General features: G+C 38.6%; 1 protein-coding gene across 1 annotated transcript in view; it reads left to right on the top strand.

Moving 5' to 3' along the window:
• The window catches only part of LOC106606228 (WD repeat domain phosphoinositide-interacting protein 1), a 56,638-nt gene that overhangs the window by 15,323 nt on the left and 22,022 nt on the right, over positions 1-19,293 (top strand). Inside the window, exons 4-7 of the mRNA XM_045719591.1 lie at positions 9,561-9,657; positions 9,780-9,877; positions 10,690-10,782; positions 13,506-13,576. Of these exons, the coding sequence (XP_045575547.1) occupies positions 9,561-9,657; positions 9,780-9,877; positions 10,690-10,782; positions 13,506-13,576 (359 nt within the window). The remainder of the gene's footprint in view (positions 1-9,560; positions 9,658-9,779; positions 9,878-10,689; positions 10,783-13,505; positions 13,577-19,293) is intronic.

The following is a 19,293-nucleotide window of genomic DNA, read 5'->3' as shown; positions in this document are numbered from 1 at the left end:
GAGACATACATATAGAGATGTTGTTGTTCAGTAAGAGACATACACATAGAGATGTTGTTGTTCAGTAAGAGACATACACATAGAGATGTTGTTGTTCAGTTAGAGACATACACATAGAGATGTTGTTGTTCAGTAAGAGACATACACATAGAGATGTTGTTGTTCAGTAAGAGACATACATATAGAGACATACATATAGAGATGTTGTTGTTCAGTAAGAGACATACATATAGAGATGTTGTTGTTCAGTAAGAGACATACATATAGAGACCATGTAGAGATGTTGTTGTTCAGTAAGAGACATACATATAGAGACCATGTAGAGATGTTGTTCAGTAAGAGACATACATATAGAGACCATGTAGAGATGTTGTTGTTCAGTAAGAGACATACATATAGAGACATACATATAGAGATGTTGTTGTTCAGTTAGAGACATACATATAGAGACCATGTAGAGATGTTGTTGTTCAGTAAGAGACATACATATAGAGACCATGTAGAGATGTTGTTGTTCAGTAAGAGACATACATATAGAGACCATGTAGAGATGTTGTTGTTCAGTAAGAGACATACATATAGAGACCATGTAGAGATGTTGTTGTTCAGTAAGAGACATACATATAGAGACCATGTAGAGATGTTGTTGTTCAGTAAGAGACATACATATAGAGACCATGTAGAGATGTTGTTGTTCAGTTAGAGACATACATATAGAGACATACATATAGAGATGTTGTTGTTCAGTTAGAGACATACATATAGAGACCATGTAGAGATGTTGTTGTTCAGTTAGAGACATACATATAGAGACCATGTAGAGATGTTGTTGTTCAGTAAGAGACATACATATAGAGACCATGTAGAGATGTTGTTCAGTTAGAGACATACATATAGAGACCATGTAGAGATGTTGTTGTTCAGTAAGAGACATACATATAGAGACCATGTAGAGATGTTGTTGTTCAGTTAGAGACATACATATAGAGACCATGTAGAGATGTTGTTGTTCAGTTAGAGACATACATATAGAGACCATGTAGAGATGTTGTTGTTCAGTAAGAGACATACATATAGAGACCATATAGAGATGTTGTTGTTCAGTAAGAGACATACATATAGAGATGTTGTTCAGTTAGAGACATACATATAGAGACCATGTAGAGAGTGTTGTTCAGTAAGAGACATACATATAGAGACATACATATAGAGATGATGTTGTTCAGTAAGAGACATACATATAGAGACCATGTAGAGATGTTGTTGTTCAGTAAGAGACATACATATAGAGACATACATATAGAGATGTTGTTGTTCAGTTAGAGACATACATATAGAGACCATGTAGAGATGTTGTTGTTCAGTAAGAGACATACATATAGAGACCATGTAGAGATGTTGTTGTTCAGTAAGAGACATACATATAGAGACCATGTAGAGATGTTGTTGTTCAGTAAGAGACATACATATAGAGACCATGTAGAGATGTTGTTCAGTTAGAGACATACATATAGAGACCATGTAGAGATGTTGTTCAGTAAGAGACATACATATAGAGACCATGTAGAGATGTTGTTCAGTAAGAGACATACATATAGAGACCATGTAGAGATGTTGTTGTTCAGTAAGAGACATACATATAGAGACCATGTAGAGATGATGTTGTTCAGTTAGAGACATACATATAGAGACCATGTAGAGATGTTGTTGTTCAGTTAGAGACATACATATAGAGACCATGTAGAGATGTTGTTGTTCAGTAAGAGACATACATATAGAGACCATGTAGAGATGTTGTTGTTCAGTTAGAGACATACATATAGAGACCATGTAGAGATGTTGTTGTTCAGTAAGAGACATACATATAGAGACCATGTAGAGATGTTGTTGTTCAGTAAGAGACATACATATAGAGACCATGTAGAGATGTTGTTGTTCAGTAAGAGACATACATATAGAGACCATGTAGAGATGTTGTTGTTCAGTTAGAGACATACATATAGAGACCATGTAGAGATGTTGTTGTTCAGTAAGAGACATACATATAGAGACCATGTAGAGATGTTGTTGTTCAGTAAGAGACATACATATAGAGACCATGTAGAGATGTTGTTGTTCAGTAAGAGACATACATATAGAGACATACATATAGAGATGTTGTTGTTCAGTAAGAGACATACATATAGAGACCATGTAGAGATGTTGTTGTTCAGTAAGAGACATACATATAGAGACATACATATAGAGATGTTGTTGTTCAGTAAGAGACATACATATAGAGACCATGTAGAGATGTTGTTGTTCAGTTAGAGACATACATATAGAGACCATGTAGAGATGTTGTTGTTCAGTTAGAGACATACATATAGAGACCATGTAGAGATGTTGTTGTTCAGTTAGAGACATACATATAGAGACCATGTAGAGATGTTGTTGTTCAGTAAGAGACATACATATAGAGACCATGTAGAGATGTTGTTGTTCAGTTAGAGACATACATATAGAGACCATGTAGAGATGTTGTTGTTCAGTAAGAGACATACATATAGAGACCATGTAGAGATGTTGTTGTTCAGTAAGAGACATACATATAGAGACCATGTAGAGATGTTGTTGTTCAGTAAGAGACATACATATAGAGACCATGTAGAGATGTTGTTGTTCAGTAAGAGACATACATATAGAGACCATGTAGAGATGTTGTTCAGTAAGAGACATACATATAGAGACCATGTAGAGATGTTGTTGTTCAGTTAGAGACATACATATAGAGACCATGTAGAGATGTTGTTGTTCAGTTAGAGACATACATATAGAGACCATGTAGAGATGTTGTTGTTCAGTAAGAGACATACATATAGAGACCATGTAGAGATGTTGTTGTTCAGTAAGAGACATACATATAGAGACCATGTAGAGATGTTGTTGTTCAGTTAGAGACATACATATAGAGACCATGTAGAGATGTTGTTCAGTTAGAGACATACATATAGAGACCATGTAGAGATGTTGTTGTTCAGTAAGAGACATGCATATAGAGACCATGTAGAGATGTTGTTGTTCAGTTAGAGACATACATATAGAGACCATGTAGAGATGTTGTTGTTCAGTAAGAGACATACATATAGAGACCATGTAGAGATGTTGTTGTTCAGTAAGAGACATACATATAGAGACCATGTAGAGATGTTGTTGTTCAGTAAGAGACATACATATAGAGACCATGTAGAGATGTTGTTGTTCAGTAAGAGACATACATATAGAGACCATGTAGAGATGTTGTTGTTCAGTAAGAGACATACATATAGAGACCATGTAGAGATGTTGTTGTTCAGTAAGAGACATACATATAGAGACCATGTAGAGATGTTGTTGTTCAGTAAGAGACATACATATAGAGACCATGTAGAGATGTTGTTGTTCAGTAAGAGACATACATATAGAGACCATGTAGAGATGTTGTTGTTCAGTTAGAGACATACATATAGAGACCATGTAGAGATGTTGTTCAGTTAGAGACATACATATAGAGACCATGTAGAGATTGTTGTTCAGTTAGAGACATACATATAGAGACCATGTAGAGATGTTGTTGTTCAGTAAGAGACATACATATAGAGACCATGTAGAGATGTTGTTGTTCAGTAAGAGACATGCATATAGAGACCATGTAGAGATGTTGTTGTTCAGTAAGAGACATACATATAGAGACCATGTAGAGATGTTGTTGTTCAGTAAGAGACATACATATAGAGACCATGTAGAGATGTTGTTGTTCAGTTAGAGACATACATATAGAGACCATGTAGAGATGTTGTTGTTCAGTAAGAGACATACATAGTAGAGATGTTGTTGTTCAGTAAGAGACATACATATAGAGACCATGTAGAGATGTTGTTGTTCAGTAAGAGACATACATATAGAGACCATGTAGAGATGTTGTTGTTCAGTAAGAGACATACATATAGAGACCATGTAGAGATGTTGTTGTTCAGTAAGAGACATACATATAGAGAGGCGCATGTAGAGATGTTGTTCAGTTAGAGACATACATATAGAGACCATGTAGAGATGTTGTTGTTCAGTAAGAGACATACATATAGAGACCATGTAGAGATGTTGTTGTTCAGTAAGAGACATGCATATAGAGACCATGTAGAGATGTTGTTGTTCAGTAAGAGACATACATATAGAGACCATGTAGAGATGTTGTTGTTCAGTAAGAGACATACATATAGAGACCATGTAGAGATGTTGTTGTTCAGTTAGAGACATACATATAGAGACCATGTAGAGATGTTGTTGTTCAGTAAGAGACATACATATAGAGATGTTGTTGTTCAGTAAGAGACATACATATAGAGACCATGTAGAGATGTTGTTGTTCAGTAAGAGACATACATATAGAGACCATGTAGAGATGTTGTTGTTCAGTAAGAGACATACATATAGAGATGTTGTTGTTCAGTAAGAGACATACACATAGAGATGTTGTTGTTCAGTAAGAGACATACACATAGAGATGTTGTTGTTCAGTTAGAGACATACACATAGAGATGTTGTTGTTCAGTAAGAGACATACATATAGAGACATACATATAGAGATGTTGTTGTTCAGTAAGAGACATACATATAGTAGAGATGTTGTTGTTCAGTAAGAGACATACATATAGAGACCATGTAGAGATGTTGTTGTTCAGTAAGAGACATACATATAGAGACCATGTAGAGATGTTGTTCAGTAAGAGACATACATATAGAGACCATGTAGAGATGTTGTTGTTCAGTAAGAGACATACATATAGAGACATACATATAGAGATGTTGTTGTTCAGTTAGAGACATACATATAGAGACCATGTAGAGATGTTGTTGTTCAGTAAGAGACATACATATAGAGACCATGTAGAGATGTTGTTGTTCAGTAAGAGACATACATATAGAGACCATGTAGAGATGTTGTTGTTCAGTGAGAGACATACATATAGAGACCATGTAGAGATGTTGTTGTTCAGTAAGAGACATACATATAGAGACCATGTAGAGATGTTGTTGTTCAGTAAGAGACATACATATAGAGACCATGTAGAGATGTTGTTGTTCAGTAAGAGACATACATATAGAGACATACATATAGAGATGTTGTTGTTCAGTTAGAGACATACATATAGAGACCATGTAGAGATGTTGTTGTTCAGTAAGAGACATACATATAGAGACATACATATAGAGATGTTGTTGTTCAGTAAGAGACATACATATAGAGACCATGTAGAGATGTTGTTCAGTTAGAGACATACATATAGAGACCATGTAGAGATGTTGTTGTTCAGTAAGAGACATACATATAGAGACCATGTAGAGATGTTGTTGTTCAGTTAGAGACATACATATAGAGACCATGTAGAGATGTTGTTGTTCAGTTAGAGACATACATATAGAGACCATGTAGAGATGTTGTTGTTCAGTAAGAGACATACATATAGAGACCATATAGAGATGTTGTTGTTCAGTAAGAGACATACATATAGAGATGTTGTTCAGTTAGAGACATACATATAGAGACCATGTAGAGATGTTGTTCAGTAAGAGACATACATATAGAGACATACATATAGAGATGATGTTGTTCAGTAAGAGACATACATATAGAGACCATGTAGAGATGTTGTTGTTCAGTAAGAGACATACATATAGAGACCATGTAGAGATGTTGTTGTTCAGTAAGAGACATACATATAGAGACCATGTAGAGATGTTGTTGTTCAGTAAGAGACATACATATAGAGACCATGTAGAGATGTTGTTCAGTTAGAGACATACATATAGAGACCATGTAGAGATGTTGTTCAGTAAGAGACATACATATAGAGACCATGTAGAGATGTTGTTCAGTAAGAGACATACATATAGAGACCATGTAGAGATGTTGTTGTTCAGTAAGAGACATACATATAGAGACCATGTAGAGATGTTGTTGTTCAGTAAGAGACATACATATAGAGACCATGTAGAGATGTTGTTCAGTTAGAGACATACATATAGAGACCATGTAGAGATGTTGTTCAGTAAGAGACATACATATAGAGACCATGTAGAGATGATGTTGTTCAGTTAGAGACATACATATAGAGACCATGTAGAGATGTTGTTGTTCAGTAAGAGACATACATATAGAGACCATGTAGAGATGTTGTTGTTCAGTAAGAGACATACATATAGAGACCATGTAGAGATGTTGTTGTTCAGTTAGAGACATACATATAGAGACCATGTAGAGATGTTGTTGTTCAGTTAGAGACATACATATAGAGACCATGTAGAGATGTTGTTGTTCAGTAAGAGACATACATATAGAGACCATGTAGAGATGTTGTTGTTCAGTAAGAGACATACATATAGAGACCATATAGAGATGTTGTTGTTCAGTAAGAGACATACATATAGAGATGTTGTTCAGTTAGAGACATACATATAGAGACCATGTAGAGATGTTGTTCAGTAAGAGACATACATATAGAGACATACATATAGAGATGATGTTGTTCAGTAAGAGACATACATATAGAGACCATGTAGAGATGTTGTTGTTCAGTAAGAGACATACATATAGAGACATACATATAGAGATGTTGTTGTTCAGTTAGAGACATACATATAGAGACCATGTAGAGATGTTGTTGTTCAGTAAGAGACATACATATAGAGACCATGTAGAGATGTTGTTGTTCAGTAAGAGACATACATATAGAGACCATGTAGAGATGTTGTTGTTCAGTAAGAGACATACATATAGAGACCATGTAGAGATGTTGTTCAGTTAGAGACATACATATAGAGACCATGTAGAGATGTTGTTCAGTAAGAGACATACATATAGAGACCATGTAGAGATGTTGTTCAGTAAGAGACATACATATAGAGATCATGTAGAGATGTTGTTGTTCAGTAAGAGACATACATATAGAGACCATGTAGAGATGATGTTGTTCAGTTAGAGACATACATATAGAGACCATGTAGAGATGTTGTTGTTCAGTTAGAGACATACATATAGAGACCATGTAGAGATGTTGTTGTTCAGTAAGAGACATACATATAGAGACCATGTAGAGATGTTGTTGTTCAGTTAGAGACATACATATAGAGACCATGTAGAGATGTTGTTGTTCAGTAAGAGACATACATATAGAGACCATGTAGAGATGTTGTTGTTCAGTAAGAGACATACATATAGAGACCATGTAGAGATGTTGTTGTTCAGTAAGAGACATACATATAGAGACATACATATAGAGATGTTGTTGTTCAGTTAGAGACATACATATAGAGACCATGTAGAGATGTTGTTGTTCAGTAAGAGACATACATATAGAGACCATGTAGAGATGTTGTTGTTCAGTAAGAGACATACATATAGAGACCATGTAGAGATGTTGTTGTTCAGTTAGAGACATACATATAGAGACCATGTAGAGATGTTGTTGTTCAGTAAGAGACATACATATAGAGACCATGTAGAGATGTTGTTGTTCAGTAAGAGACATACATATAGAGACCATGTAGAGATGTTGTTGTTCAGTTAGAGACATACATATAGAGACCATGTAGAGATGTTGTTGTTCAGTTAGAGACATACATATAGAGACCATGTAGAGATGTTGTTGTTCAGTTAGAGACATACATATAGAGACCATGTAGAGATGTTGTTGTTCAGTTAGAGACATACATATAGAGACCATGTAGAGATGTTGTTGTTCAGTAAGAGACATACATATAGAGACCATGTAGAGATGTTGTTGTTCAGTAAGAGACATACATATAGAGACCATGTAGAGATGTTGTTGTTCAGTAAGAGACATACATATAGAGACCATGTAGAGATGTTGTTCAGTAAGAGACATACATATAGAGACCATGTAGAGATGTTGTTGTTCAGTTAGAGACATACATATAGAGACCATGTAGAGATGTTGTTGTTCAGTAAGAGACATACATATAGAGACCATGTAGAGATGTTGTTGTTCAGTTAGAGACATACATATAGAGACCATGTAGAGATGTTGTTGTTCAGTAAGAGACATACATATAGAGACCATGTAGAGATGTTGTTGTTCAGTAAGAGACATACATATAGAGACCATGTAGAGATGTTGTTCAGTTAGAGACATACATATAGAGACCATGTAGAGATGTTGTTCAGTAAGAGACATACATATAGAGACCATGTAGAGATGTTGTTGTTCAGTTAGAGACATACATATAGAGACCATGTAGAGATGTTGTTGTTCAGTAAGAGACATACATATAGAGACCATGTAGAGATGTTGTTGTTCAGTTAGAGACATACATATAGAGACCATGTAGAGATGTTGTTGTTCAGTAAGAGACATACATATAGAGACCATGTAGAGATGTTGTTGTTCAGTAAGAGACATACATATAGAGACCATGTAGAGATGTTGTTGTTCAGTTAGAGACATACATATAGAGACCATGTAGAGATGTTGTTGTTCAGTAAGAGACATACATATAGAGACCATGTAGAGATGTTGTTGTTCAGTAAGAGACATACATATAGAGACCATGTAGAGATGTTGTTGTTCAGTTAGAGACATACATATAGAGATGTTGTTGTTCAGTTAGAGACATACATATAGAGACCATGTAGAGATGTTGTTGTTCAGTAAGAGACATACATATAGAGACCATGTAGAGATGTTGTTGTTCAGTAAGAGACATACATATAGAGACCATGTAGAGATGTTGTTGTTCAGTAAGAGACATACATATAGAGACCATGTAGAGATGTTGTTGTTCAGTAAGAGACATACATATAGAGACCATGTAGAGATGTTGTTGTTCAGTAAGAGACATACATATAGAGACCATGTAGAGATGTTGTTGTTCAGTAAGAGACATACATATAGAGACCATGTAGAGATGTTGTTGTTCAGTTAGAGACATACATATAGAGATGTTGTTGTTCAGTTAGAGACATACATATAGAGACCATGTAGAGATTTTGTTGTTCAGTAAGAGACATACATATAGAGACCATGTAGAGATGTTGTTGTTCAGTAAGAGACATACATATAGAGACCATGTAGAGATGTTGTTGTTCAGTAAGAGACATACATATAGAGACCATGTAGAGATGTTGTTGTTCAGTAAGAGACATACATATAGAGACCATGTAGAGATGTTGTTGTTCAGTTAGAGACATACATATAGAGACCATGTAGAGATGTTGTTGTTCAGTAAGAGACATACATATAGAGATGTTGTTGTTCAGTTAGAGACATACATATAGAGACCATGTAGAGATGTTGTTGTTCAGTAAGAGACATACATATAGAGATGTTGTTGTCAGCAGCTATTGATTTTGAACACTTTATTAGGACATGTTGACAGGATAACCTGCCAGGAAATGATCAGCGCAATTCACATACTAACAGTCACCTCTCTCTCTCTCTCTCTCTCTCTCTCTCTCTCTCTCTCTCTCTCTCTCCCTCTCTCCCTCTCTCTCCCTCTCTCTCCCTCTCTCCCTCCCCCTGTAGAGGCTGGTGGTGTGTTTGGAGGAGTCAGTGTACATCCACAACATCAAAGACATGAAGCTGCTGAAGACCCTTCTCAACACGCCCTCCAACCCCTCAGGTAAACACAGTGTACAGAACAGTGTTTCCCAAACCAGTGGGTCTGCTGCTCTATGGGTTTCTGATGGGAAAAGCAGCAGCTGTCTTTCTGTGGACTGAAAGGAACATGGTTGTTCTGTTCAGGTCTGTGTGCTCTGTCCATCAACCATTCCAACTCGTACCTGGCCTACCCAGGCAGCTCCACCATCGGAGAGATCATAGTTTATGATGCCAACAACCTGGTAAGGCCTACTACTGCTACTATACTACTGTACTGCTACTATACTACTACTGTACTACTACTGTACTACTGTACTACTACTGTACTGCTACTATACTACTATACTACTGTACTGCTACTGTACTACTACTATACTACTGTACTGCTACTGTACTACTACTATACTACTGTACTGCTACTGTACTACTACTATACTACTGTACTGCTTCTATACCACTACACTGCTACAAAACTACTACACTATTGTACTGCTACTGTACTACTACTGTACTACTGTACTGCTACTGTACTACTACTATACTACTGTACTGCTACTGTACCACTGCACTGCTACAAAACTACTACACTATTGTACTGCTACTGTACTACTACTATAATACTGCACTGCTGCTATACTACTACTGTATTACTGTACTACTATACTACTACTGTGCTACTACTATACTACTACTGTACTACTATACTACTTTACTACTACTGTACTACTGCTGTACTGCTACTGTACTGTGCTCTATAGCTTGGTTGTCAGTACTACTGTAGCTGCTACATTGAAGGGATGTTCAGACATTGCAGTCAAGTCGTTATATATGGCAGTAGTACCATGTTTCTGTTTTATGACTCAGTGGTATAATTGTGTTGCAGTCCCATGTAAAGCAGTCAATCATCCTCTCTCTCTCTCTCTCTCTCTCTCTCTCTCTCTCTCTCTCTCTCTCTCTCTCTCTCTCTCTCTCTCTCTCTCTCTCTCTCTCTCTCTCTCTCTCTCTCTCTCTCTCTCTCTCTCTCTCTCTCTCTCTCTCTCTCTCTCTCTCTCAGAGCACTGTGACAATGATCCCGGCCCATGACAGTCCCCTGGCTGCTCTCACCTTCAACTCGTCAGGCACCAAGCTGGCCAGCGCCTCGGAGAGGGTAAGCACTACCAGGACAGCTGCCCCTAGTGACGGGAGGCCAGCGCTGCTTTTTGACAACTTACCTGGATATTGCAGTTAGGCCCTGGCTATGTCCACATCATTCAGTACTATTGCATTTAGGCCCTGGCTATGTCCACATCATTCAGTACTATTGCAGTTAGGCCCTGGCTATGTCCACATCATTCAGTACTATTGCAGTTAGGCCCTGGCTATGTCCACAACATTCAGTACTATTGCAGTTAGGCCCTGGCTATGTCCAAAACATTCAGTACTATTGCAGTTAGGCCCTGGCTATGTCCACATCATTCAGTACTATTGCAGTTAGGTCCTGGCTATGTCCACAACATTCAGTACTATTGCAGTTAGGCCCTGGCTATGTCCACAACATTCAGTACTATTGCAGTTAGGCCCTGGCTATGTCCACATCATTCAGTACTATTGCAGTTAGGCCCTGGCTATGTCCACAACATTCAGTACTATTGCAGTTAGGCCCTGGCTATGTCCAAAACATTCAGTATTATTGCAGTTAGGCCCTGGCTATGTCCACATCATTCAGTACTATTGCAGTTAGGCCCTGGCTATGTCCACAACATTCAGTACTATTGCAGTTAGGCCCTGGCTGTGTCCACAACATTCAGTACTATTGCAGTTAGGCCCTGGCTATGTCCACATCATTCAGTACTATTGCAGTTAGGCCCTGGCTGTGTCCACAACATTCAGTACTATTGCAGTTAGGCCCTGGCTGTGTCCACAACATTCAGTACTATTGCAGTTAGGCCCTGGCTATGTCCACATCATTCAGTACTATTGCAGTTAGGTCCTGGCTATGTCCACATCATTCAGTACTATTGCAGTTAGGTCCTGGCTGTGTCCACAACATTCAGTACTATTGCAGTTAGGCCCTGGCTGTGTCCACATCATTCAGTACTATTGCAGTTAGGCCCTGGCTATGTCCACAACATTCAGTACTATTGCAGTTAGGCCCTGGCTATGTCCACATCATTCAGTACTATTGCAGTTAGGTCCTGGCTGTGTCCACAACATTCAGTACTATTGCAGTTAGGCCCTGGCTGTGTCCACAACATTCAGTACTATTGCAGTTAGGCCCTGGCTATGTCCACATCATTCAGTACTATTGCAGTTAGGCCCTGGCTATGTCCACATCATTCAGTACTATTGCAGTTAGGCCCTGGCTATGTCCACAACATTCAGTACTATTGCAGTTAGGCCCTGGCTATGTCCACAACATTCAGTACTTGACTAGTAATAGATGTATTCTGCTATAGCACATAGTGTATTATAAGCCCATGTGGGCGGGGCATCCTGAAGATAACTTGATTTAGCTAGACAGTCCTGACTGTGAGGGACTGACTCTCTGTCTCCCTCTATTTAGACAGTCCTGACTGTGAGGGACTGACTCTCTGTCTCCCTCTATTTAGACAGTCCTGACTGTGAGGGACTGACTCTCTGTCTCCCTCCCTCTATTTAGACAGTCCTGACTGTGAGGGACTGACTCTCTGTTCCCTCCCTCTATTTAGACAGCCCTGACTGTGAGGGACTGACTCTCTGTCTCCCTCTATTTAGACAGCCCTGACTGTGAGGGACTGACTCTCTCTCTCCCTCCTCTATTTAGACAGTCCTGACTGTGAGGGACTGACTCTCTGTCTCCCTCCCTCTATTTAGACAGTCCTGACTGTGAGGGACTGACTCTCTGTCTCCCTCTATTTAGACAGCCCTGACTGTGAGGGACTGACTCTCTGTCTCCCTCTATTTAGACAGCCCTGACTGTGAGGGACTGACTCTCTGTCTCCCTCTATTTAGACAGTCCTGACTGTGAGGGACTGACTCTCTTTCTCCCTCCCTCTATTTAGACAGTCCTGACTGTGAGGGACTGACTCTCTTTCTCCCTCCCTCTATTTAGACAGCCCTGACTGTGAGGGACTGACTCTCTGTCTCCCTCTATTTAGACAGTCCTGACTGTGAGGGACTGACTCTCTGTCTCCCTCTATTTAGACAGTCCTGACTGTGAGGGACTGACTCTCTGTCTCCCTCCCTCTATTTAGACAGCCCTGACTGTGAGGGACTGACTCTCTGTCTCCCTCTATTTAGACAGCCCTGACTGTGAGGGACTGACTCTCTTTCTCCCTCCCTCTATTTAGACAGTCCTGACTGTGAGGGACTGACTCTCTGTCTCCCTCTATTTAGACAGCCCTGACTGTGAGGGACTGACTCTCTGTCTCCCTCTATTTAGACAGTCCTGACTGTGAGGGACTGACTCTCTTTCTCCCTTCCTCTATTTAGACAGTCCTGACTGTGAGGGACTGACTCTCTGTCTCCCTCTATTTAGACAGTCCTGACTGTGAGGGACTGACTCTCTGTCTCCCTCTATTTAGACAGTCCTGACTGTGAGGGACTGACTCTCTGTCTCCCTCTATTTAGACAGTCCTGACTGTGAGGGACTGACTCTCTTTCTCCCTCTATTTAGACAGTCCTGACTGTGAGGGACTGACTCTCTGTCTCCCTCTATTTAGACAGTCCTGACTGTGAGGGACTGACTCTCTGTCTCCCTCTATTTAGACAGTCCTGACTGTGAGGGACTGACTCTCTTTCTCCCTCTATTTAGACAGTCCTGACTGTGAGGGACTGACTCTCTTTCTTTCTTTCTTCCTCCCTCCCTCCCTCCCTCCCTCCCTCCCTCCCTCCCTCCCGCTCTCTCTCCAGGGTACTGTAATCCGTGTGTTCTCCATCCCAGAGGGACAGCGTCTGTTTGAGTTCCGCAGAGGGATGAAGAGGTCAGAGTTCACACAATACAACATAAACTGTATAAACACACTTTACTACACAACATAGTCTACATCTACTGTAATGAACAGGACTAACAGAACACATAAAACACACCTAATGAACAGGACTAACAGAACACATAAAACACACCTAATGAACAGGACTAACAGAACACATAAAACACACCTGATGAACAGGACTAACAGAACACATAAAACACACTTCATGAACAGGACTAACAGAACACATAAAACACACCTAATGAACAGGACTAACAGAACACATAAAACACACTTCATGAACAGGACTAACAGAACACATAAAACACACCTAATGAACAGGACTAACAGAACACATAAAACACACCTAATGAACAGGACTAACAGAACACATAAAACACACCTAATGAACAGGACTAACAGAACACATAAAACACACTTCATGAACAGGACTAACAGAACACATAAAACACACCTAATGAACAGGACTAACAGAACACATAAAACACACTTCATGAACAGGACTAACAGAACACATAAAACACACCTAATGAACAGGACTAACAGAACACATAAAACACACCTAATGAACAGGACTAACAGAACACATAAAACACACCTGATGAACAGGACTAACAGAACACATAAAACACACCTAATGAACAGAACTAACAGAACACATAAAACACACTTCATGAACAGAACTAACAGAACACATAAAACACACTTCATGAACAGGACTAACAGAACACATAAAACACACCTTATGAACAGAACTAACAGAACACATAAAACACACCTAATGAACAGGACTAACAGAACACATAAAACACACTTCATGAACAGGACTAACAGAACACATAAAACACACCTTATGAACAGAACTAACAGAACACATAAAACACACCTAATGAACAGGACTAACAGAACACATAAAACACACCTAATGAACAGGACTAACAGAACACATAAAACACACTTCATGAACAGGACTAACAGAACACATAAAACACACCTTATGAACAGAACTAACAGAACACATAAAACACACCTAATGAACAGGACTAACAGAACACATAAAACACACTTCATGAACAGGACTAACAGAACACATAAAACACACTTCATGAACAGGACTAACAGAACACATAAAACACACCTTATGAACAGAACTAACAGAACACATAAAACACACCTAATGAACAGGACTAACAGAACACATAAAACACACCTAATGAACAGGACTAACAGAACACATAAAACACACTTCATGAACAGGACTAACAGAACACATAAAACACACCTTATGAACAGAACTAACAGAACACATAAAACACACCTAATGAACAGGACTAACAGAACACATAAAACACACCTAATGAACAGGACTAACAGAACACACACCTAATGAACAGGACTAACAGAACACACACCTAATGAACAGGACTAACAGAACACACACCTAATGAACAGGACTAACAGAACACATAAAACACACCTGATGAACAAGCAACGTAAAACCCACTAGAATAATCCAGTGATTTAGCTGATCTCATGCTGGTACCAGACGGCTGCACATTTCCTCGTCAAGGTTCTCTGTTCCCGCCCCCAATGAAATAACCTGGTTCGAATCCAGGGTCACATCCGGCCGTGATTGGGAGTCCCATAGGGCGATGCACAATTGGCCCAGAGTCGTCCGGGTAGGCCGTTACTGTAAACAAGAATAAAGGTTAAACATTTAAAAAATGAAAATGTTTTGTGGGAAACCATAAGGCTGATGAATGTAAAATACTAGTAGAAGGAGTCTGTGTATACAGTATAACAATACAGTGGTAGTAGGCATTCGAACTTTAAATAATGTCCCATTTGAAAAAGCTTTATTAGATTACCTTTTCATATCATTAAAATGTGAGATTATTTAATCTAATCACGATTGGCTTGGTTTAGTTACACATTCCAAATATGGTCAGGGCAGGAATATTTCACCCCCAAATATGGTCAGGGCAGGGATATTTCACCCCCAAATATGGTCAGGATAGGGATATTTCACCCCCAAATATGGACAGGGCAGGGATATTTCACCCCCAAATATGGTCAGGATAGGGATATTTCACCCCCAAATATGGACAGGGCAGGGATATTTCACCCCCAAATATGGTCAGGATAGGGATATTTCACCCCCAAATATGGACAGGGCAGGGATATTTCACCCCCAAATATGGTCAGGATAGGGATATTTCACCCCCAAATATGGTCAGGGCAGGGATATTTCACCCCCAAATATGGACAGGGCAGGGATATTTCACCCCCAAATATGGTCAGGATAGGGATATTTCACCCCCAAATATGGTCAGGATAGGGATATTTCACCCCCAAATATGGTCAGGATAGGGATATTTCACCCCCAAATATGGTCAGGATAGGGATATTTCACCCCCAAATATGGACAGGGCAGGGATATTTCACCCCCAAATATGGTCAGGATAGGGATATTTCACCCCCAAATATGGTCAGGGCAGGGATATTTCACCCCCAAATATGGACAGGGCAGGAATATTTCACCCCCAAATATGGTCAGGATAGGGATATTTCACCCCCAAATATGGTCAGGATAGGGATATTTCACCCCCAAATATGGTCAGGATAGGGATATTTCACCCCCAAATATGGACAGGGCAGGGATATTTCACCCCCAAATATGGTCAGGATAGGGATATTTCACCCCCAAATATGGACAGGGCAGGGATATTTCACCCCCAAATATGGTCAGGATAGGGATATTTCACCCCCAAATATGGACAGGGCAGGGATATTTCACCCCCAAATATGGACAGGGCAGGGATATTTCACCCCCAAATATGGTCAGGATAGGGATATTTCACCCCCAAATATGGTCAGGATAGGGATATTTCACCCCCAAATATGGACAGGGCAGGGATATTTCACCCCCAAATATGGTCAGGATAGGGATATTTCACCCCCAAATATGGACAGGGCAGGGATATTTCACCCCCAAATATGGACAGGGCAGGGATATTTCACCCCCAAATATGGTCAGGATAGGGATATTTCAACCCCAATCTTGATAAGAAATGACCATACTTTTTAAGACAAGTTGTAATTAATGTTTTACATAAATTGGAAATGAAAACTGTGTTAGAGCAAGCTACATCAACATGAGTTTTCCATTTATAAAATATGTAGGGTAAATTGCCACAGTAGATTTTGCTGTGGTAAACAAGGACATACTTTCTTCAGTTATACGGATTGATTGTCAAATAGTTAAATCTACTCTTGATCAGCTGTAAAAGCAGGTTTCATTTACACCGATGATAACACCAACCTGAGGGTGAAAATATCTTGAAAGATGTTGACCTCAAACAGCACTATAATTAACACTGGCAACACTGTGCCCATAGATGTCATGTCCAGATTGGGGAGACAAGCATATGGGTGTGCATATATCTGGAATGTAGAGTAGTAGACTCACATTATGACAACATTAGAACAGACTGAAGACAGGTTTATAATGACACATCTCTCATTATGAACATTAGAACAGACTGAAGACAGGTTTATAATGACACATCTCTCATTATGACATTAGAACAGACTGAAGACAGGTTTATAATGACACATCTCTCATTATGACATTAGAACAGACTGAAGACAGGTTTATAATGACACATCTCTCATTATGACATTAGAACAGACTGAAGACAGGTTTATAATGACACATCTCTCATTATGACAACATTAGAACAGACTGAAGACAGGTTTATAATGACACATCTCTCATTATGACAACATTAGAACAGACTGAAGACAGGTTTATAATGACACATCTCTCATTATGACAACATTAGAACAGACTGAAGACAGGTTTATAATGACACATCTCTCATTATGACATTAGAACAGACTGAAGACAGGTTTATAATGACACATCTCTCATTATGACAACATTAGAACAGACTGAAGACAGGTTTATAATGACACATCTCTCATTATGACAACATTAGAACAGACTGAAGACAGGTTTATAATGACACATCTCTCATTATGACAACATTAGAACAGACTGAAGACAGGTTTATAATGACACATCTCTCATTATGACATTAGAACAGACTGAAGACAGGTTTATAATGACACATCTCTCATTATGACATTAGAACAGACTGAAGACAGGTTTATAATGACACATCTCTCATTATGACAACATTAGAACAGACTGAAGACAGGTTTATAATGACACATCTCTCATTATGACATTAGAACAGACTGAAGACAGGTTTATAATGACACATCTCTCATTATGACAACATTAGAACAGACTGAAGACAGGTTTATAATGACACATCTCTCATTATGACAACATTAGAACAGACTGAAGACAGGTTTATAATGACACATCTCTCATTATGACAACATTAGAACAGACTGAAGACAGGTTTATAATGACACATCTCTCATTATGACAACATTAGAACAGACTGAAGACAGGTTTATAATGACACATCTCTCATTATGACAACATTAGAACAGACTGAAGACAGGTTTATAATGACACATCTCTCATTATGACAACATTAGAACAGACTGAAGACAGGTTTATAATGACACATCTCTCATTATGACAACATTAGAACAGACTGAAGACAGGTTTATAATGACACATCTCTCATTATGACAACATTAGAACAGACTGAAGACAGGTTTATAATGACACATCTCTCATTATGAACATTAGAACAGACTGAAGACAGGTTTATAATGACACATCTCTCATTATGACAACATTAGAACAGACTGAAGACAGGTTTATAATGACACATCTCTCATTATGACAACATTAGAACAGACTGAAGACAGGTTTATAATGACACATCTCTCATTATGACAACATTAGAACAGACTGAAGACAGGTTTATAATGACACATCTCTCATTATGACATTAGAACAGACTGAAGACAGGTTTATAATGACACATCTCTCATTATGACATTAGAACAGACTGAAGACAGGTTTATAATGACACATCTCTCATTATGACAACATTAGAACAGACTGAAGACAGGTTTATAATGACACATCTCTCATTATGACAACATTAGAACAGACTGAAGACAGGTTTATAATGACACATCTCTCATTATGACATTAGAACAGACTGAAGACAGGTTTATAATGACACATCTCTCATTATGACAACATTAGAACAGACTGAAGACAGGTTTATAATGACACATCTCTCATTATGACAACATTAGAACAGACTGAAGACAGGTTTATAATGACACATCTCTCATTATGACAACATTAGAACAGACTGAAGACAGGTTTATAATGACACATCTCTCATTATGAACATTAGAACAGACTGAAGACAGGTTTATAATGACACATCTCTCATTATGACACATTAGAACAGACTGAAGACAGGTTTATAATGACACATCTCTCATTATGACAACATTAGAACAGACTGAAGACGGGTTTATAATGACACATCTCTCATTATGACAACATTAGAACAGACTGAAGACGGGTTTATAATGACACATCTCTCATTATGACAACATTAGAACAGACTGAAGACAGGTTTATAATGACACATCTCTCATTATGACAACATTAGAACAGACTGAAGACAGGTTTATAATGACACATCTCTCATTATGACACATTAGAACAGACTGAAGACAGGTTTATAATGACACAT

The sequence above is a fragment of the Salmo salar genome, chromosome ssa06 (assembly GCF_905237065.1).
Source record: "Salmo salar chromosome ssa06, Ssal_v3.1, whole genome shotgun sequence".
Taxonomy (NCBI): Eukaryota; Metazoa; Chordata; class Actinopteri; order Salmoniformes; family Salmonidae; genus Salmo; species Salmo salar.
Note: the sequence above shows the minus strand (reverse complement) of the source record. Positions and strands in the feature narration are given on the sequence as shown.